Source organism: Octopus bimaculoides, chromosome 30 (assembly GCF_046866305.1).
Source record: "Octopus bimaculoides isolate indiv1 chromosome 30, ASM4686630v1, whole genome shotgun sequence".
In the NCBI taxonomy this organism is placed as follows: Eukaryota; Metazoa; Mollusca; class Cephalopoda; order Octopoda; family Octopodidae; genus Octopus; species Octopus bimaculoides.
Window position 1 is genome coordinate 14,750,817 of NC_142957.1, and position 23,125 is coordinate 14,773,941.

Sequence of the window (23,125 nt, forward strand, 5' to 3'; positions counted from 1 at the left end):
ATGGAGCACGATGCACAGGGAATGGGCAACGAAAATTCACTCCCAGCCGGAGTGTGGCTTAATACCCTCACTACCTCCTCTCGGCCCACTACTAAAGTAAGAGATGGAACATCATGGAGGGGGTCCCTAGCAACCTCATCTCAGTCCACTTCTAAAGAAAGAGAGTGGACGTCATGGAGGTGGGGTCCTGTGCTAAGTCCGGCGGGGGTTGAAAGCCCGTCACTACCAGAGTATGAGTAGGGTGTGTTAATCTAAATAGTCCCCGTCTATTTCGTGAATACAACAGCGCCGGGCGCAGCATGTGACATCCGACGCTGGTCGTGTCATTATCCTGTGGGCCACTAACCACCATGCGGTGGAGATGGCCCAAACTACTTACCACACAGTTAGTGGCCCAGGATAATGACACGACCAGCGTCGGATGTCGCATGCTGCGCCCGGCGCTGTTGTATTCACGAAATAGACGGGGACTATTTAGATTAACACACCCTACTCATACCCTGGTAGTGAAGAACTTTCAACTCCCGCCAGACTTAGCACAGGACCCCACCTCCATGACGTCCACTCTCTTTCTTTAGAAGTGGACCGAGATGAGGTTGCTAGGGACCCCCTCCATGATGTCCCATCTCTTTCTTTAGTATTTATTCCCTGCACAAACTATTGGTACTGTGATATTTTTACAAGATAATGGCTCAAAATTTCTTTTATCACTTCCAAACCAGAAATGAAAATCTCAGCCAACAATGTTCCTTTGTAATTCACCACTAACCAATCAGTGCTTGCAGTTGCTACATGTTTTCCTTGTATACATAAAATTTTTTCCATATTGAGATTTTCATGAGCATTATATGCTCCATTTTAATAACAGCCCAAACATCAGCAACCAAATAAATTCAGTAATACTTTACAATGTTCCAGCTTCCAACAACATCTTCCTCTCTTTCAATCCATCCATCTATGCGCCATATTTGTATACATGTATGTAGGTAGGCATCTAGATACAGACATACACAGAGTTCATCTGCATATTTATCAACATACATACATCTATACGTTGACAATACAAAACTATGAAGGTTGCTGTTTCTGGGAGATGCATACATAGAAAGTCAACTGCAACGCATCACTGAACAGACACAGAAATGTAGGGCACGAAAAAAAGGGTTAATATTTAGAAAAAAAAAACAAAAAAACAAACAAACAAACTAACAAACAAACAAACATGAAATCATGAGCTAAGATAAAGTTATCCAGTTAGGCTCAGGGCCAAAAAACGTAAACAAAGATTACGGGTTTATAATTTTTACCTGGTACTTCAATATTTCAGGGTTAGGGATTCTTCTGTTAGGAAATCTTTGAAGTCAGCTCACAAAACCATTTGTCTGAGGCTTCCGAATAAAAGATCCTAACACAGAAATATTGAAATACAAGGTAAAAAAACCTTCATATCAAACAATGCTTCATGCAAACTATAATTTTCCAACACACACAGACACACAGACAATCAGATGGACAAGATACCACTCACATCATACTTCCAAATCCAAGACTGAAGACCTGACAATGTTTGGAGGTTTTTTTTTATATATACTTTTTTTGGGGTTTTTTTATTATTATTATCATTATTATTTTCATTCTCTACAAAACTGACTCCTTGAAGTGGAAATCTCTCCACATCTTTGAGTGTTTGTAATGTAATATGTGTACATATATGTATATATACACACACATACATACATCTAGATGTATGTGTATATATATACATACCTACATATATGTATGCATATGTATTTATCTGTATGTTCTTTATTGTGTCTATGCATATGTTTGTATCTGTGTGTGTGTGTGAGTGTGTGTGTGTGCATGCTTGCATGTATGTATGTGTGTACGTGTGTACAAGGGGGAGGGAAAGTTTATTTTTACCAATTTTCTTTTTTTTTTTAAATTTTAATATTATTAATATTATTACTATTATTAGTCTTTTTTTTTTGCATTCAGTTTGTGCAAGTCTTTGTATAAAAAAAAAAAAAAGAGCCAGAGGGGGGAGAGAAAAAAAAAAAAAAAACAACAACCAAAGGTGTGGCGTGTGTTTTTTTTGTGTAGAACAGTCATTTTTTTGCCTGCAGGAATAGAGTCATCAAACCAGCTGCTTTATATATATATATACACACACGCATATATATGTATATACATACACATATATTGTTGTCGTCATAATTTCATAGCATATTAGTGGCAACACTTGCAACAAGCTGCAATAAAATGAATCGTGCCTATAATAGCAGCCAGGACCAAAAAAAAAAAAAAAAAAAAGTAGTAGTTGTAGTAGTAGTAGTAGTAGTAGTAGAAGTGGTGGTGGTGATAGATGTTGCAATTATGTTTATAGCAGTACTTGTATAAGGTAAAGTACAAAGACTTTTATACATTGCCACATATATATATATATATATATATATATATGTATATATATAGTATGTATGCACTTTAAGCCAACATCACTTTTGGGGAGGAAAAGGAAGAATTAGGAGAAAAAAAAAAAAAAAGCGTCTCGGCATTTTAAATTTGTTTGTAGTTCTTGGGATTTTTTTTCTTTCTCATTTTCAACCTGCAAAAGAAAAAGAAAAGAAAAAAAAAAAATTAATTACTTTATTGCAGATAGAGAAATGACATGAGTTGGATGGTTTGACAGGGCACAACAGGTCGCTGGACAATGCCGAGCACTGAGCTAGAATGAGCATTGGAGCTAGATACAAAGCATTGACCTGTTGAATCCCGTCAAAGGGTTTAAGCATGGAATACAGGCACTGAACGACGACAATGAATCAGGTCTCTTACTATCTTTTACTTGTTTCAGTCATTTGACTGCGGCCATGCTGGAGCACCACCTTTAGTCGAGCATGTCGACCCCAGGACTTATTCTTTTTGGAAGCCTAGTACTTATTCTATCGGTCTCTCTTTTGCCGAACCGCTAAGTTACGGGGACGTAAACACACCACCATCAGTTGTCAAGCGATGTTGGCGCGACAAACATATACACACACAAACATATATATATACATACATATATACGACGGGCTTCTTTCAGTTTCCGTCTACCAAATCCACTCACAAGGCTTTGGTCGACCCGAGGCTATGGTAGAAGACACTTGCCCAAGGTGCCACGCAGTGGGGATGAACCCGGAACCATGTGGTTGGTGAGCTAGCTACTTACCATGGAGCCACTCCTGGTCGTTAACATTAAATTTGGAAATCTTCCAGTAATCCTTCACTTTCAAAGACAATGCATCACCCAGCCTAGGAATTGAAATCATGACGGCTAGATCACAAGTGCAACATCCAGACCACTAGGGCCATGCACCCTCATTGATACACACGCACACACACATGCTTATTTATGTACATGCACATAAGCACACACATCTGGATAATTCTAAAATCCTCTCGGAATAAAAAAAACAAAAAAAAAACAGGATGGCCATAGTTGGAATGCTTCTGATCATCATAAATTAGTTGGGTGACAAAGGACATGGAGCTAAACACCAAATAAACTTACATTTTCAAAATTGGCAACTATTTTCTTACTGACTCTGTTGGTACGTTGGGACAGGAGCACCTTGGGATTGTACTGGAAAATAAAATATAATTAAAGTTAATTAAGATATAATCATTAGCATCAAACATTATACATGCACACACAGACACACACACTCGTCACTGGACTGTGATAGTCGTGTTGGCGCGATACCCCAAAGAGTTTTTTTTGCAAGTTATTTCATGAAGGTACCCCACTCTCTCCCCGTCAGTATGGCCGGGTGGTAAGGAAGGTAGTTTTGCAACCTTGTGGTTTAGAGTTCAGTTTCACTGCCCTGCAGCTTTTACTCGTTTCATCATTAGACTGTGGCCATGCTGGGTGATTGGCTTGAATTTTAGTTGAGCAAAACAGCAGAACTTATTCTATTGGTCTCTTTCACTGAACTGCTAAGTTACAGGGATGTAAACACTGTAACACCGGTTATCAAGCAGTGGTAGGGGAAAATACAGAGAGACAGACAGGCACATTCTTTCAGATGTTTTAGTCATGTGATTGTGGCCATGTTGGAGCACCGCCTTAAAGGGTTTAAGGCAAAGAAATTGACCATAGGACTTATTTTTTGTAAGCCTAGTAATTATTCTATCAATCTCTTTTGCTGAACTGCTAAGTTACTGGGAAATAAACACAGACAGACACACATATATGTACGATGGGCTTCATTCAGTTTCCATCTACCAAATCCATTCACAAGGATTTGGTTGGTCCAAAGCTATAGAAGTCACTTGCCCAAGGTGCCATGTAATGGGACTGAACACAGACCCATGTGGCAGGAAAGCAATCTTCTTACCAAACAGCCACACCTGCGCTTATTATATATATATATATATATATATATATATATATATATATACACACTCACACACACATATATATACCCAGGAATGTATATAGTACCAGGCTGGATTAGAACCTGTCATCTTATTCCTAGATCTGTACACAGTATCAAAGACTGGATTAAAACTAGTCATCTTAACACTGTATTTTTACAATATTTCTAGCTATACTATGTTTCAATCAGTTTGATCTGTGATAAGTCATCAGCTGCCTATCCCAGAGCGTGGAAACATTTTATTGGTTAAGAATGTTATTCTGCTTGGTCTGACCAGACTGTCCTAGTTCCGGTCCAAGCTAGTCTTCTATGTAGTTACACATTTAAGGAAAAAAGAAACACAAAACAAAACAAAAAAAAAACACACCTGATGATAACAGCTGGAGATAAAAAAATTAAAAAAAAAAACCAAAGACTGCTGCTTTGGTTGTGAAAATAAAATAAAAATAAAAAGTTCCATTCCAAAAGACGAGGCAAATTGTCTCGCCTCGTCCACAAAAAAGAAAAAAAAAGAAAAAAGTTATTAACCTTAATATATTAATAATGAATTATCAAGACGTCAAAATTAAAATTAGATTCTTGATTAGTAAAAGACAGATGAAGTTACAAACAAAAGACAAAATTAATTATTTTTATAATTATTATAATTATTATTATATATGGTAATGAGAGCAACACGGTCTTTTTAATCTACCTTTGAAGATGCAGGGGTTAGAAGCGGAATAGCTGGAGACTGGAAAGGAGAAAAGCGATACTGTACAACACTCACAATTGACAATGATGGCACAACACAACAATTCATGAAAACACTAACGAGTCAGTACGGATACATAGAGATCCGCTTACATCTTTTTTTGTCGTTCACTTGTTTCAGTCGTTTGGCCATGGAGAGTTTTTAGCCGAACAAACTGACCTCAGGACTTTTCTTTTTAAGCCTAGTATTTATTCTATTGGTCTCCTTTTGCCGAACTGCTAAGTTACGGGGACATAAACACACCAACACTGGTTGTCAAGTGGCATGGGGGAGGATAAATGCAGACAGAAACACACAATGGGCTTCTTTCAGTTTCTGAGACAATAGCATGGACAATGGATGTTAAATGATGATGAGGAAGTGACTACAATGAGATTCACAATTTCTGTCTAGCAAACCTTACCCAGGTGCCACAGTGCAGTACTTATTAGCTGTGATTTGATTCAAACCCAGAACTGCAAAAACAAATCAACCCTGATATTTATTTTTAAACTGGATATTCACCAAGTTACTAAGTTACAGGGAAGTAAATAAACCAACAGACAAACGATAGGCTCCTTTCAGTTAGCCAAATCTACTAACAAGACTTTGGTTAGCTCCGGACTGTAGCAGAACTGCCCACAGTGCCATGGTGTGGGACTGCACCTAAGACCTACATGTGTCCAAAATGAAACTTCAGTATGGCTCTAACCACATGTGATTGAGCCAGCCACAGGGGAAAGAAAAAAAACAAATCAACCTCCAGAGTAGAAACTGTGTAAAAAAATAATAATAATGCTTTCTACAAAAGGCACAAGGCCTGAAATTTGTTGGGAGGGGATGAGTTGATTACACTGACCCCAGTGTGTAACTGGTACTTAATTTATTAACCCCAAAAAGGATGAAAGGTAAAGTTGACCTCAGCAAAATTTGAACTTAGAACATGTTGTTGGCACTCCGTCGCTTACGACGACGAGAGGGTTCCAGTTGATCCGATCAACGGAACAGCCTGCTCGTGAAATTAACGTGCAAGTGGCTGAGCACTCCACAGACACGTGTAACCGTAACGTAGTCCTCGGGGATATTCAGCGGGACACAGTGTGACAAGGCTGACCCTTTTGCATTACAGGTACAACAGAAACAGGAAGTAAGAGTGAGAGAAGGTTGTGGTGAAAGAGTACAGCAGGGTTCGCCACCACCCCCTGCCGGAGCCTCGTGGAGCTTTTAGGTGTTTTCGCTCAATAAACCCTCACAATGCACGGTCTGGGAATCGAAACCGCGATCCTATGACCGCAAGTCCGCTGCCCTAACCACTGGGCCACCACTTAGAACATAGTGGTGGATGAAATACCGCTAAGCATTTCGCCCAGTGTGCTAATGATTCTGCCAGCTCACTGGCTTAATAATAATAATAATAATAATAATAATAATAATACTCACCATGAGGAATAAAATGTACTGATGGATGAACGGATGATGGTGTTGAAACTGGGATAGCAGCAGCAGCAGCCTGGGATGCCATCATATGGTGATTAGAGGGATGGACGTGTGAACCTGACAAAGTCAAAGTAGTACATGCACATAGAATTATTAATCTATTAAGGAGCATGGCTGGGTTAAAAAAAAAAAAAAAAAAACTTGAATGGAAGAAATAGTTGAAGGCTACCTGTGGAACTCGAACCAATATCTTCTGCGAATATGACAGATATCCTACCATTATACCATAGAATTATTAATCAAACAGGAGGAACATGGGTGGAGATAACAGCACATATGGTTGTTGTATTGGGTTAAAAAAAACTTGGAGGGAAGAAATAGCTGAAGGCTGTCTGTAGAACTTGAACCTACATCTGTGAATATGAGAATACGACATTCTACCATTAGATCAAAGCAATCCTTTATATTCTCTCCAATTTTTTTTTTTTAGGTGCTTTGTTGTTCTTATCAGTGAAAATTGCGAGATTTTTATATGAGAATTTAGAAACTTCAACAGATATGAAAAGTTGTTTTAACAGTGGAACTCAAAGTAAATAAAGCTATAATGTGAAAAATATTATTAAAGGGGGCGGGGGGAAAAATAAAAACCTCTTGGGACACCCCCACCTTCGATGAGTAAAGAAACAAAAGACAAGGTTTTGGTGGGAGTTGAACCCACATCTTCTGTAAACATTTCGAATTTTCTCCATCCATTTTCAGAAGCTTTGTTTTTACCAGTGAGAATTATTATCATCATCATCATCATTTAATGTCCACTTTCCATGCTGGCATGGGTTGGATGGCTTGACTGGGACTGGCTGGGCAGAAGACTGCCCCAGGCTTCGGTGTCTGTTTTGGCAGGGTTGTTACAGCTCAATGCCTTTCCGAACACCAACCACCCTGTAGATTGGACCAAGTGCTTTTTACATGGCACCGGTGCAGGTGAGGTTAGGTTAGCATGGGTTTTACAGCTGGATGCCCTTCCAAATGCCAACTACTTATATTTATTTTTTTATTGTCCACACGGGGGGCTATACACAGAGGGGACAGACAAAGGGATTAAGTTGATTACATTGACTCCAGCGCATAACTGGTACTTATTTAACCGACCCCCGAAAGGATGAAAGGTAAAGTCGACCCCGGCAGAATTTGAACTCAGAACGCAGTTACTGGCAATATACCGCCAAGCATTTTGCCCAATGTGCTAACAAGTCTACCATCTCGCTGCCATAATTTTATAATAAACATAACACCAAACATATAACAAAGATATATTATTATAAAAAATAATAATAATCCTTTCTAATATAGGCACAAGGCAGGAATCTTGGGGGAGGGGGATAATCGATTACATTGACCTCAGTAGTTAACTGGTACTTTATCGACCCAAAAGGATGAAAGGCAAAGTTGACCTTCGTAGAATTTAAACTTAAAATGTGAAGATGGACGAAATGAAATCAATAATAATAATAATGATAATAATAACAATAATAATCCTTTCTATTATAGGCACAAGGCCTGAAATTTTGGGGAGGGGACAAGTCGATTACATCGATCCCAGTAGGATGAAAGGCAAAGTCGACATCAGCGGGATTTGAACTCAGAACATAGTGGCAGACGAAATGACGCCAAGCATTTCGACCAGGATGTTAATGATCCCACCAGCTCACTGCCCATAATTACCAATAATAATAATAATAATAATAATAATAATAATAATAATAATAATCCTTTCTATTATAGGCATAAGGTGTGAAATTTAGAGGAGGATGATAGTCAATTACATCGACCCCAGTGCGTAACTGGTACTTAATTTATCGACCCCAGAAGGATGAAAGGCAAAGTCGACCTCGGCCAATAATAATGATAATACTCACCGTGCATGGGATGTCCCTGAAAATGATGTCCAGGCTGTACTTGTTGAGGCTGCATATGTTGAGTTGTGTGAGGGTGTGCTGTTGGGGGCATCATAACTAAAGGTTGAGGTGGTATATGAGTGTTGTGGGAGTGGCTATGCATCTGTGAGTGCGTAACCGAAGTCTGTGGGTGCCCCTGCGCACTGGCGGGCACAAGGTTTTGAGCACCGGTCGCCTGCATATGCGAGTGCGGGGTTATAGGGTACGACAGCGACGCCGGGTGGACACTGGGCGGGGATGTCGGGTTGTGGGGGCTTCCCTGCAGCGGCGGGTGTCCCTGGATACTCATCGTTTGGAAGTTCATGGGTGGCTGTGGTGGTTGTGGCGTCCCAGAGCTTGGTGGATGCTGTGGGTGCTGGCCCTGCTGAGACGACGGCCCTTGAGTTTGGACTGGACTAGGGGCTGGATGACCGCTTCCCTGAGTGTTCATTTGGTTGCCTTGAGAGTGACCACCTCCTGGATGGTGGCCCATGTGTGTCTGTGTCGGATGAGGCAACGGAGGATGGTTGGGGTGATGTTGTACATGCGGCGTCGGAACTTAAATGACAAAAAAAAAGAGAAAAAGACGATTAAAAAACATTCAAAACATAAAAAAAGGGGAATAAACGATAGAGACAGAACCAGACAAAACTAGTTATGATTGCTCTCCACCCCCACCTGGACCACAGCTTGTCACTGCCCCTGCATTCATGAGCCATTTCTAGTGTAGGCATGTGACTTGGTGGTTAGGGGTACTCAGTTCATGATTGTAAGGACACTAGTTCAATTCCAGGTGGTACACTGTGCTCTTGAGCAAGACACTTTATTTCCTGTTGCTCCAGCTGTTCACTGAGCTGGCAAAAATGGAATTGTACCTGTAATCTGAACAGGCATTGAATCTCTCAGACGTGTTAAGGGATTGGATTCTTTCACGATGACAATGCACCGCATCACAGAGTTCTCTTTACTTGTGAGTTTGTTTTTTTTTGCCAAAAACAACATGGTATTGCTTCTTCCGCACCTGCCCTACTCATCAGATTTAGCACCTGTGGACTTCCATCTTTCCCCAAAAATTATCTGAACACACACACACACACACAGAATAAATACAAAACCAAAGAAGCAGTACTTGAATGTTAGCTCACCATATAACGGCGCTGAATGCTGAGGGTTACCAGTCTGTTCCATGTTGCCAGGATGAGAAGTCGGAACTATTGGGACTGTCGTTTGAGTCATCAACCTCGTCCCCTGGGCCATGGGCATGAGGTGCTTTGGTTCATGAAACAAAAGAAAGGAGACATAATTAAAATATAATTAACATTAGTTTACCTGTGTAAGGGAGAAAGATAAAGGCTAAACCTCCTCCAGATGTACAAGGATAACAATTGGGCTTTTTGATTTTGCTTTGGAATTGCAGGGTTTACTGTTTGCTTCTATTACATGGACACCGACTTCTAAGATAGCCATGAGTTGACCAATGTTGTAAGTGTAGTTTGGTAGTTGGGAACAAAAGGCCCATCATGTGTATATCCCCAGCCTCATCTTTTGTCTTGGCATCATTGTAAACAAGCTTAATTCGTTTCCAGTTTTCCATGGAAAAATATTATTACCTTATTTGGAAACAGGTGAGGGGTTAGTGACAGGAAAGGCACCCAGCCATAGGTAGGAAATCTACCTCAACTAATTTTAGCTGACCCATAGGTCTTCAAGCTTTTCATATTATTATTAGGTTCAGTCACTGGACCATGGCCATGCAGGAGCATGCTTCATCAATCATTGGCTCCAAGTACATAGTTTAATTTCTTTCCTTTGGCATTTAAACTGGCCTTGTTCCAACCTGAATATTCAGCCTGTTTGAGTTGAAACCAGCCAGATCTCGCACCTACCCTGCAATGTCATTCTATAAATATATAGAAACACACCATTGAAATCCCAAAGCTACAAGATAATGCATGATTAATTCAAAACAATGTGAATAAATAGGCAATACATTCGACAGAGGAATCTGAATATTAAAAGGTTTAACCATTTAGCATGTAGAACCAGCCATACCTGGCCAAAATATTTTACCTGTTTTATGTTCAAACCGGCCAGATCTGGCCTCTTACACCTACCCTACAATATCATATAAAAATAAACAAGCACATCATTGAAATCTCAGCACAGAAAAGCTAAAGCATGATTAATTCAAAACAATGTGAATAAATAAGCAATACATTTGAGAGAGGAACCTGAACGCTAAAAGATTTAACCATTTAGCATTTAAACCAGCCAAACCCAGCTTGAAATATTCTAGATGTTTTATGGTCAAACTGGCTGCCACCAACCTCTCACACTTACCCTACAATGTCATACGAAAAATTAAACAATCACATCATTGAAATCTCAGAGCTGTGAGATAATGCATGATCAATTCAAAACAATGTGGATAAATAAGCAATACATTTGACAGGATAATCTGGATGCTAAAGGGTTAAGCTACATATACAGACACACGTACATGCAAGAGTTTCTATATAGTCTATGGCTACCAATTTTCACTTATAAGGCATTGCTGCTCTGCATAGTCCTTCATTTGAAATAAATAGTAAAATAGCAGCCAAATCTTCCTCAGCTCAAACACTTTCAATTTGGTCACTATTTTGAACATATGGTCAAACATTTCATCATCATCATTTAATGTCTGTTGTCCATGCTGGCACGGGTTTGACGGTTTGATCAGGGCTGGTAAGCTGAGGGGCTGCAACAGACTTAAGACTGATTTGGCATGGTTTTCTACAGCTGGATGCCCTTCCTAACGCCAATCCCTCTGTGAGTGAAATGGGTGCTTTTACATGCCACCAGCACGAGTGCCATTTGTGTGAAATCAGTATCTGCCACGACTGCGATTTCACTTGGCTTGATGGGTCTTCTGAAGCATGGTATAATGCCAAAGGTCTTGGTCATTTGTCATTGCCTCCTTGAGGCACAACATTCTAAAAGGTGCTTTTCATGTGCCACCAGCACAAGTGACAGCGAAGCAAAATCGCAGTCGTGGCAGATACTGGTACCACACAAACAGCACCTGTGCTGGTGGCATGTAAAAGCACCCATTACACTCTCAGAGTGGTTGGCATTAGGAAGGGCATCCAGCCGTAAACAAAACCATGCCAAATCAGATTGGAATCTAGTGTAGCCTTTCAGCTTACCAGCCCCAGTCAAACCATCCAACCCATGCCAGCAAGGACAATGGATGTCAAATGATGATGCTGATATATAAAATCCTCCTCATTTAATGTTCATTTTCCTTACTGGCATGGGTTGGACAGTTTGACATATATATATATATATGTATATTAGACCTTTACAAGGTCTAATATAAGTGGTGCCGAGTTTTAGTATTCTGTAAACAATATTTTTTATTAGCTAGTCAATACACAGTGATCACTTATAAAAAAATATCAATACACACACAGGTATATACTCACATACAAATACACGACTTGCATATAAACACACACACACACACACACACACACACACACACACACACACACACACACACACAGAGGTGTAGGCATTGCTCTGTAGTTAAGAAGTTCCCTTTCTAATCTCTTGATTCTGAGTAATACCAAAACAAGGAGACACAAATGCGTGCCCACAGATGGCTTTCTTTCACTTTCAATGTACCAAGTCCACACTCAAGACTTTGGTGGGCCCAAAGCCAAAGTGCCATGCAGTGGGACTGAACTCAAAAACCAAGTGGATGGGAAGCAAACATCTTAACCACATGACCACGCATACACCTACACACACACACACACAACAAAAATTAAAAGCTTTTAATTAAAATCAATTTTGTTACTGTTTTCTGATATCATGTCTATGTTATCAAAACGGAAACTAAATTAGAAATCTATAATTAATATATTAAGATGAAGATGTTAAAGTTATTATCATTAATAAATTCATTTGTTGAAATGAAATGCATATTATTATTATCATTATAAAAACTGAATCTACCTCCAACAAATATATAAAAATAAACAAATGAATCAAAGATTTCATATTACTATTATTGCTTATTTCATCGACCCTGAAAGGATGAGAAGAGGACTTGGCCCCCCACATGTATTCACGCTTGATAAAATAGATACCAGGTTAGCACTCCTCCCCTCAAAATTGTTGACCTAAAGTCAAAAAGTAGAAAGACATGTTAAGGGTGGTGATAAGGGAGCATGAGAAAATGCAGTGTGTTCCAGAGCTGAAGTCCTGCCAAGTTCCACTTTGTTTTATCACCCCACCCACCCCAGAAGGTGAAGGGGCAAAGCATCAACTTGCTTCTCCCCCCAAGTTTACCAGCCTCGTGTCTATACCAGAAACCATTATTATTATTATTATTATTATTATTATTATTATTATTATCATTTCTTCTGCCTCTTTATGTTCCAAGCTCAAATTTCACTGATGTCCATTTTGCCTTTCACCCTTTCAGGCTCAATAAAATAAATATGATCTGACCACGGGGGTTGATGTAACTGATTTCCCCTCCCCGCTAAAATTGCTGGCCTTGAGCCAAAATCTGAAATTATTATTATTATTATTATTATTATTGACGGCAGTTGATAGGTTAGACAAAATGCTTTGTGGTATTTGTTCTTGCGGAGGTCAGCTTTTAGACATTTATCTTTCCAGGAGTGAAAGGATCTAAGTACCAGTCATGTACTGAGGATCGAATTCAAAAGTGGTAAGGAAATTTTCCATCATTAGCCTTGCTCTGATTTAAAACAAAGTTGGGCACCACAACCGACTTATCTTCCGTTCCCAATTCTTTGCACTGATGAGCCACAGTATACAGAAACAGATCAGTCTACAGATATGGCACGAGAACAATGCATTAATTAACCCATTGGCATTCAGATGACTTTGTCAAATGTAATACTTATTTTTTTTCACATTGTTTTAAATCCATCATTCATTATCTTGTAGCTTCAAGATACTAACGATGTGATCGTTAATTTTTAGAATGTCAATGTACAGCACATGTAACAAACCAGATACGTCTGGTCTGAACATAAAACAGGTAGAATGTTTGGGCCAGTTGTGGCTGGTTTAAATGCTAAGTGTATAAATAACATTAACATCTGACTCCTCTACTATTGGCACCTCAGACTCCTCTTTATGTAATAAAGAGGTTGTGGTCTACATACCTCATAAAGCATATGCAATACAGCCCACCTTGGGAACCACTGGTGTACAGGTATTTTACACTGTCAGATTGGATTGTGTGCTTGATTAAAAGTACAGTACTCTATTTATTCCTTCCCTTTGTAATGATATTAGCCACTCCTAACGTAACCTAACCTTAGTGTCGGTACCTGCGGACAATCGGCTTCATCGGACCGATGTTCTCCCCACTTTGGTCTGTAGTACCGAGGTAGGAATATATAGCATGAACAACTACAGTGAGGGGTTTAGACTTGCAGGAAGTAGTAACAGACGTCTGGATAGAAGCAGCACCGAAACACCACACACTTGCCTCTCTTTGGAATGTACACATAATTGCAGACAGCCTGTCAGAACATAATATTCTGACAATTAGTGTCTGAGTTCAAATCTCACTAAGATCAACTTTGCCATACATCCTTTCCAGATCAATAAAAAAAAAAAAAAGAAAAAGAAATCAGTGGAACTGTTAGGGGGTCGGGCAGAATGATGCTTTGTGGTTTGTGGTATCTATTCTATGTTCTGAGTTCAAATCCTGCTAGGGTTTACTTTGGTGGCAAATTTAATCTGTTGACTGACTCAACAGCATCACTCTGCTGTAAAGATTTGGGTCAGGTTTCCATTTCAAGGAGCCCTTCCTATCTCTGTCCCACTGGTCCAGGGACCCCTGTAAAAGGTCACAGGCAACCTTTCATTCTGACTTAAAAAAAAAAAAAAAAAAAGATGGCATGAAGTATGAATGTTATTGGAAAGACAAAGTTTATCATGGAAAATGTCTAAAAGCACATTTGAATTTGAACCAAGATGGTTTTAGGCCTGGAAGAAAAAGAAAATAAATAAGGCACATTGAATGAAGCTTTTTCTTCTTTTCTTCTACAGTCTTCTCCCACCCCCACCACCAATTAGAAAAAAAAAATGAAGACAAATTACAAGCATGCAACTGTATGGTTCCGGGTTCAGTCCCACTTCATGGCACTTTGGGCAAGTGTCTATTACTATAACATTGGGTGGACCAAAGCCTTGTGAATGGCTTGAGTAGATGGAAACTGAAAGAAACCCACCATGTGTATGTATGTATGTGAGAGAGAATATATTTATGCGTGTTTGTGCCTTCTTGTCTTGACAATTGCTTGATTGCTGTAAACAAATGCCATTCAGTTCCAATGTTCTGCAAAAACATGTCTGGCCATGGGGAGATATTACCATGCTTGGAAACGGGCAAAGGTTGGCAACAGGAAAGGTATCTCGTAGAAATTCTATCTCAATAAATTCCATCAGTTCCATGCAAGCACGGAAAAGTGGACGTTAAAAAACGATGACGAATAGAAATAAAAAAAACACTATCTACTTTTCTTTCTTGTTACCTCATGCTGAAGACATAAACGATATATGTACAGAAACAGGCTGGAGCTGTAGAATACTGGAGCTAGTGGGAAGTATTAAAATATTAAAACGAGAGTAAATGTTATTGCCAAAAAAAACTAACAGAAAATAAAAAGAGAAGTGGGGGGGGGGAACCAACCAAAAATAAAGAGAGTAAAAACGAAAGAAATAGAAACAAGAAGCCAACCGATGGAAGAAAAAAAAAAAAAAGAGGAAAAATGGAATGATATTTACGGGGAGAGGGGTTTGTTTACCAAACCACCTGTCCTTCAGGAAACATTGAGTAATACTTACATCAGGTTTTACCATCCAAAGCTATAAAACAGGTAAGAGAAAGAGAAAAGATCCCGTCTTAAAAAATCTCTCGTTAACGAAGAAAGAAAGAATGACATAATCACAAAAACAGCAAGAATTTCTCTTTTTGTTTTCTCTTATTTTTTTTTTTCATTGTTTTTCTTTTTTTTTTTTTTTTCAAAGGGAAAGAATGGAAAAGAATTAGCAGGAAACTTCGACACTCTTGCTGTTTCCAACAATCAAAGACAAAACAAGCCAATAATAGTAATAATAATAATAATAATCATCATCATAATAATAATAATAATAATAATAATGGTTTCAAATTTTTCCACAAGGGCAGCAATTTTTTGTGGGAGGGGGATGAGTCGATTACATTGACCCCCCCCCCCCCAGCGTTCAACTGGTACTTATTTTATCGACCCCCAAAAGGATGAAAGGCAAAGTCGACCTTGGCGGAGTTTGAACTCACAACGTAAAGATGGATGAAATGCTGCTAAGCATTTTGTCTGGCTCGCTAATGATTCTGCCAGCTCACCGCCTTAATTATAATAATAATAATTCTAATTTTTGTATAAGGGCCAGCAATCTTGAAGGGGGAGAGAAAAATTTAAATACATTTACTCCAGTACTTGACTGCTACTCAATTCAGTGACCCCACAAAAAAGATGAAAGGCAAAGTTCAAATATTGTTGAGGTTGACTTTGCGCTTCATCTTTTCGGTGGGGGGTTGATAAAACAAGTACCAGTTGAGCACGGGGCCCAGAGGAAATGCTGCTAAGCATTTTGTCTGGCTCGCTAATGATTCTGTCAGCTCACCGCCTTAATAATAATAATAATAATAATTCTAATTTTTGTATAAGGGCCAGCAATCTTGAAGGGGGAGAGAAAAATTTAAATACATTTACTCCAGTACTTGACTGCTACTCACTTCAGTGACCCCACAAAAAAGATGAAAGGCAAAGTTCAAATATTGCTGAGGTTGACTTTGCGCTTCATCTTTTCGGTGGGGGGTTGATAAAACAAGTACCAGTTGAGCACGGGGCCCAGAGGAAATGCTTCTAAGCATTTTGTCTGATACACGAACGATTCTGTCAGTTCACCGCCTTGATAATATTAAGAATGGTTTCAAATTTTGGTGCAAGACCTGGAGTTTTGAAAGGGCCAGAGGAAATGCCGCTAAGCATTTTGTCTGACAAGCTAATGATTCTGGTGGCTCACCATCTTAATAATAATAATAATCATCATTAGCATCGTTAATAAACAACACACAAATATGAAAACACAAAAAAAAGAAGCTAAATTGATATTTTTTTTTTTAGCTTCACAAAAAAAGAAAAACAAAATGAGAAAAAAAGAAAACGTCAAAGCTATGACAAAGTTACAATATATACCAGGGACACTTGAAGCATATTTTCTTTACATGGGGTACATTCAAGATTTCTTTTTGTTTAAGTACTTGTTTCATCAGGATAGAAGGTAGTGCCCTTGAGCCTTAAAGGGGGCTCCAAAATTGGTGGTTGGGAAGAACTAGGAACCTGGCTTGAGATCATGCAGCAGAGCGGGAGTGATGGTAATGCTTATCAAACCAGGTCGATGGATTACAATCACTGCCCGAGCAGGAAACAGTGGGGTTTGAACTCAGAACACACAAAGAGCTGAAACGAATGCCATGAAACACCCTGTCTGATGCTCTTGCAATTTTACCAGTCTGCCATCCAACAGCAGGTACTTTATCAATTTGAGAAGGAATGAAAGGTCAGAGCTGACCTTGGTGGCATTTTGAAGTCAAAGCAACCAGAAGCTGGATTAAATATTGCAACACAGTGTAATTTGTGGTCCTACCTTCTTCACTAGTTGTTCTCATTGTCAGTTAGGCCGTGTGTTTTGAAAATAACCACACCTAGACTTGTCTGAGTTTCCACTGAACTCAGAGATGTGCACCCAGTAAATCAATATTGTGAAAGTGGTACAGGATATTATGAATCAATGTATATAATAAATATTCGTTGATTGATACTATTAAGGCCTGTGAATAAAAGAGAGAGACGAGAAATTACTGTATGGGGTTAAACGACCAATCCCATACAAATCTTGAAATAGCTCTTGAGGGGACTGACAAAGTAGTATTATAAATTATCCACTGTAGGACCGACTAGAAGAATTGCTAGGGAAACAAGACCAAAACAAAAGAAAACAAAAGGCTGATATATGATATGAGAGTTGTAAAGAAAACAGAGACAAAGAAATTGTGAAAAGGCTTAAAACTGGGGTCGCAGAATGTTGTGACAATATTAAGAAAAGACCTCTACAAGGCAGATGTATGAAAGGGACAGATAAAGGGCAAAGGGGACACAGGAAATTCATAACACTGACTGAGATGGAAGCATTCTTGATTGCAGTATAGGATCAAAGCCTCCACATCACAAAGCACCGAAAGTATGTAAATGAAACAAAATACATTAACTGCGGAAGAAGTTGAAATGAATAAACAGTAAACCACATTGCTGACTTTGGCTGCCTAGTTTTAACCAAGAATACAATCTACAGACCTGGCAGGGTTGGGACTTACACTGGAAGCTATGGCAGCATTATGAAATACCAACAGGGAAAGATAAAGATATATATGTCAGGAAAAGTCAGAGAGAGAATGGCAAAGCAACCATACTCTGGGATATACTACACACAGAGACAGGGAGAGAATGATAACAATCGACCAGATATTGTTATCAAGGATCACCAAGAAGAGAAATAATTCCTAACTGACATATCAATCTCAATAGATGATAATGTATCTCTAAAACCAATGGAGAAAATTATCTAAATATAAAGATCTGGAAATGGAGGTAACCAGAAAGCAGGGATTGGAAACTGGCAACAGTCCCTATATTAAGTGGTGCTTAGGGAATGATTAGAACACATGCAGAAAAAATACAGGGTTTACATAAACACACAACACAAGAAATAATATTAGTAGGCATTGAGTACATAGAAGAGTAGTAGTAGTAGTAATCCTTTCTATCATTGGCACAAGGCCTGAAATTTGGGGGGAAGGGGTAAAGTTGATCATATTGATCCCAGTGCATAACTGGTACTTATTTCATCAACCTTGAAAGGGTGAACGGCAAAGTTGACCACAGCAGAACTTGAACCCAGAATGAAATGCTCGTTGAGATGTTCTGTGCTTCTTTCAATTAATTTTAAATATTACAAAGAATTTAGTAAAATAACTTAGTTATTAGCCAGTGTTAGGAACATAAATTGTGACTAAAGTTTGGCGGAAGATTTGAATTCTGAACTTAAGAAAACAAAACATTTCTACTATAGATCCAGAGCTGGTTTCAGCTGGGTTGGTATCAAAAGGGTTAAACCAATGGTTCCTAACTGGGGGCCACATGACCCTTGGGGCTTCATATAAGATTGTTGTCAAAATTTGTGCGCAATAAATTGGTTATAATTCTACAAGACACAAAGAATCTTTATTTTTTTTAATGCAATTCCTCTAATGATATTTATTTATAAGCATATAAGATTTTCTAAGTATCAAATTGTTATAAAGGACCATTGGAGTAAAATAAGAATGAAAGGGGTCTGTAGGTAAAAAGTGGTCGAGAACAACTTTTTAAACAAGGTACAATTGCTTTTTGTTGGGGTTAATCTCTCTTTAAAATGGAAAAGCTTTATTAATCTGGCTTTACAAATGTTATTTCCACCATCTGCAGCTTCTTCCATCACACACACACAAATCATCATCATCATCATCGTTTAACGTCCGCTTTCCATGCTAGCATGGGTTGGATGATTTGACTGAGGACTGGTGAAACCAGATGGCAACACCAGGCTCCAATCTGATTAGGCAGAGTTTCTACAGCTGGATGTTACAATTAAATGTAAGCTTAAAGCACAAACCCGAACAAAATCATGCTGACCCCTTTCAAGAGGGGACTTAAAAAAAAAAAAAAAAAAAATTCAACTTCCTTAATATAAAAAGATGATTCTGAAAAATGCACACACACACACACACACACATGTATACTTGCACACATACATAATATAATATATAGGAGCACTCCGTCGGTTACGACAACAAGGGTCTCAGCTGATCTGATCAACGGAACAGCCTGCTCGTGAAATTAGCGTGCAAGTGGCTGAGCACTCCACAGATACGTGTACCCCTAACGTAGTACTCAAGGAGATTCAGCATGACAGTTCCACTGCATGGCATCTTGGGCAAGTGTCTTTCTTCTATAGCTTCGGGCTGACCAAAGCCTTGTGAGTAGATTTGGTAGATGGAAACTGAAAGATGCAAAGCAGAAGGACTGAACCCGAGTCCATGTGGTTGTAAAGCCAACTTCTTAACCACACAGCCATGTTTGGTTTATGTCAAAAAGGACGCAGTGGTGTTATGAAAATGTTGACATCTCACAAGTTACTTTGCCAAATATGCAAATCCAAAGAAAGAAAAAAAAAAAAAAGATTGTATACCATATTGTCGCTGGCAACTTTACATTTCCCACCCAGTTGCTACCCGAGACAGACAAAGCACAGACAAAACAGACTAAAAACCAAACAATAGAAATAAATAAAAATTTAAAATAAATAAAAAAACAAAGCAAAAAAGTTTTTAACAATAAAAAATTCACACGCAAAATAAAAGAAATAATAATAAAAATGTAATGAAGCATGCATGAAGTATATGTTTTAGTAAAGCCAGTCTATTAGCGCATGCGTAACACACCCTCTGGTTGGCCGTTAATTTGATGGGAGATAACGATCTCCTCAATTAAGAAATATGAAATTGAAATCAAGGAATATGAAAAGATGCAAAGACTCCATACACAGGAAATATATATATTCTTTGTTTTCTTAAATATATCATCTACGGTGAAGTTCTTGCTATTTCTAGTTAGTGGTAATCAATTCTGTTAATGATTTTAAGAATTGCTAACTAACGAAGGTTTGAGAGAGAATATTTGTAATTACTCCTCCACTGCCTCAGACAAACACTAGAGCAATATCTGCCCTAATACGATCTCCCCACAATACCAGCCTCCTTTCACACAGTAGCACCATAAGCTCCTTACAAACAACAGTAATACACACACACACGTACATATATACACACACATATACATATATATATATATACACATATAGATATACATATATACACATACACATATAGATATATATATATATATATATATATATACACACACATACAGATATACATACACACACACATATACAAACACATACATACACACACACACACACAATAGGTTTCTTTCAATTCCAGTTTCACCAAACCCACTCACAAGGCTTTCTTTGGGCCCCTAAGGTGGGACTGGAAAGCAAGCTTCTCAACCATACAGCCAGGGGCCTGCACCATCATAACACCACCAAATTCTAACTCACCACCCACGGTTATACCCACTACGGAGCTCAAAAAAAAAAACAAAAAAAAACGGAGACAAGAGAAAAATCCAAGTTCATTGAATAAACAACAACAAACAAACAAACACGAAGTCTTTTGGAAAAAAAAAAACTAAAACAAAAGCTAAACTTTATTTCTCATTGAAAAGAATTCTTAGTTCCTGTTTTATCACCCTTAAACAACACTATTTGAAATGTGGTTATGCATGGTTCAAGACTCAGGAACAGTTGTTGTGGTCCAGGCATTTAAGAGTTAAAATATCTGCTGTTAATACAAAACTAGAATTTTGCTGATCTATTTGTATCCAGCTAAGGGGGTTATTTTTCTTCTGTTCAATATTCGCTAAGTGTTTCAGCTGCCATTACAAGCCTCTAAATGCCTATGTGTATTTAAACACCCCATTTCAGAATCAAGTATATTTAACCCTTCACCATTCAGATTGTTTAAGCTTATTTTATTCAAATGGTTTTGAATTTGGTGTCAGAGGCTGGAAGTGGTCAGTTTAAATGCAAAACAAACAACATTTGGGCTGGATGAGGCCAGATTAAATGCTAAGAAGTGTGTTTAAACTTCCATTTCAAAGCTAATCATTATCGGACCTTTTACCATTCAACATTCAGATAAACCCTGTCAAATGTAATCCTTATTTATTCCCATTGCTTTCAGTTAATCAGGTATTGCCTTGTAACACTGAGATTTTCATGAAGTGGTTGTTTATATTTAGAATGACATTGTACGGAAGGTGTGAGAAGCTGGATCTGGTTGGTTGGTTGGAAGGAACATAAAACAGTTGGAATATTTTGGCCGGTTATGGCCAGTTTGAATACTAAACTGGTTAATTTCCCGTTTAAATACAAACGTGCATGAAATGCTATTTCAGAATCTAACAACATATCACTCTTCCATTTAAAGACTTCCATTCCAAACTCAAATACTTGTCGGGTTTTCTCAAGCACGACAGATTCTTTTTCTACTCTAGGCACAAGGCTTGAAATTTATGGGGAGGGGGGAGGGGGCAGTTGATTAGATCGACCCCCAGTATGCAATAGTATTTAATTTATTCAATCCTGAAAGGATGAAAGGCAAAGTTGATCTCGGTGGTCAAGCACAACATATCGCCAAAGGCCTTGGTCACTAGTCCTTGCCTCTGTGAGGCCTAAAGTTCGATGATCACGGTTCACCACCTCGTCCCATGTCTTCCTGGGTTTAACCCATGAAGTGCTGGGATTTGCACTTACATAGCATGGACTGCTGAGCACATTTTATGAAAACGAGACTGCCATGCACACATAAAAACACAAAGAATAGTTAAAATATCTTCTCAGTATATAATGGTGGCAAGTTTTACATCATCTGAAAAGTCATTAGTTGAACAATTAGTCCTCTTGCATTCTGGTGGATACTGGAGCGTTTGAGTGACATAAGACCCCCAGCAAACGCCCATAAATTAAATGCATCTATCTGGGCCACAGTTGTGGCCTGTCGACCTGTGCCTGACAGCCATAATCGTGGCCTGTTGCACTTTGTCTTATCTGAAATTTAGCCTTTTTTTGTGTTCGGCCTTATCGCCCAAAACCAAAGTATTAAATATGTGCATATATAAACAAAAACAAAAATACGTGTATAAATGTATACCTACCTGAGTGTACGGCGTGTGCGTGGGCTGCGGAAGTTGGTAGTAAGGGAAATACGGTGCGGGGATGTTGGTTTGAGCCAGAAGTGGGGGCCCCGTGGCAGCGGCGGCTGCGGCCTGAGCAGTATAGTCATGCCGAGGAACAGGCACGATCGCTGAAAAAGAAAGAAAAAGAGGGGGTAAATATCTTGACAACAACAACAACAAGACAACTCGTTCACCTGTTTCTGCCTCTCTGTCACACTATAATCTATCATCATGTGACACAAGATCCCCACCTCTATAGCAAGACACCTGGTTCTGTCTCTCTGACTCACTATAATCTTTCATCATGACACAAGATTACCTCCTCTCCCAAAATTCCTTGTCTTTTAAGTTACTTGGTGACCATGTCAGTGCCACATAAAAAGCATCCAGTTCACACTGTGAAGTGGTTGGCATGTGGAAGGGCATCCAGCTGTAAAAACCATGCCAGAACTGACCTCACCTGTTCTGGTGCCACGTAAAAAGCACTGAGTCCACTCTACAGGATGGTTGGAGTTAAGAGGGGCATCCAGCTGTAAAAACCACGCCCAAACAAGCGCAGTAGCGCGGTGTAGTCTTCTACCTGCCTGGCCCCTGTCAAACCGTCCAAATCATACCAGCATG

General features: G+C 38.9%; 1 protein-coding gene across 16 annotated transcripts in view; it reads right to left on the minus strand.

The window, feature by feature from the left end:
* Positions 1–2,018: 2,018 nt before the first annotated feature.
* Positions 2,019–23,125, minus strand: part of LOC106873649 (uncharacterized) — a 70,186-nt gene continuing 49,079 nt past the window's right edge. For 5 of the 16 annotated variants that reach the window (XM_089346482.1, XM_089346488.1, XM_089346486.1 and 2 more), the window contains exons 17-24: positions 22,484–22,632; positions 15,408–15,428; positions 9,671–9,794; positions 8,508–9,083; positions 6,595–6,708; positions 5,116–5,154; positions 3,554–3,625; positions 2,555–2,605 (exon numbers count right to left, since the gene is read on the minus strand). In XM_089346482.1, the coding sequence (XP_089202608.1) occupies positions 3,579–3,625; positions 5,116–5,154; positions 6,595–6,708; positions 8,508–9,083; positions 9,671–9,794; positions 15,408–15,428; positions 22,484–22,632 (1,070 nt within the window). In that variant the 3' untranslated portion in view covers positions 2,555–2,605; positions 3,554–3,578. Of the gene's footprint in view, positions 2,606–3,553; positions 3,626–5,115; positions 5,155–6,594; positions 6,709–6,785; positions 7,005–8,507; positions 9,084–9,670; positions 9,795–15,407; positions 15,429–22,483; positions 22,633–23,125 lie in introns of those variants that run through there. The other 11 variants (XM_089346489.1, XM_089346494.1, XM_089346484.1 and 8 more) reach the window with 5 other exon arrangements.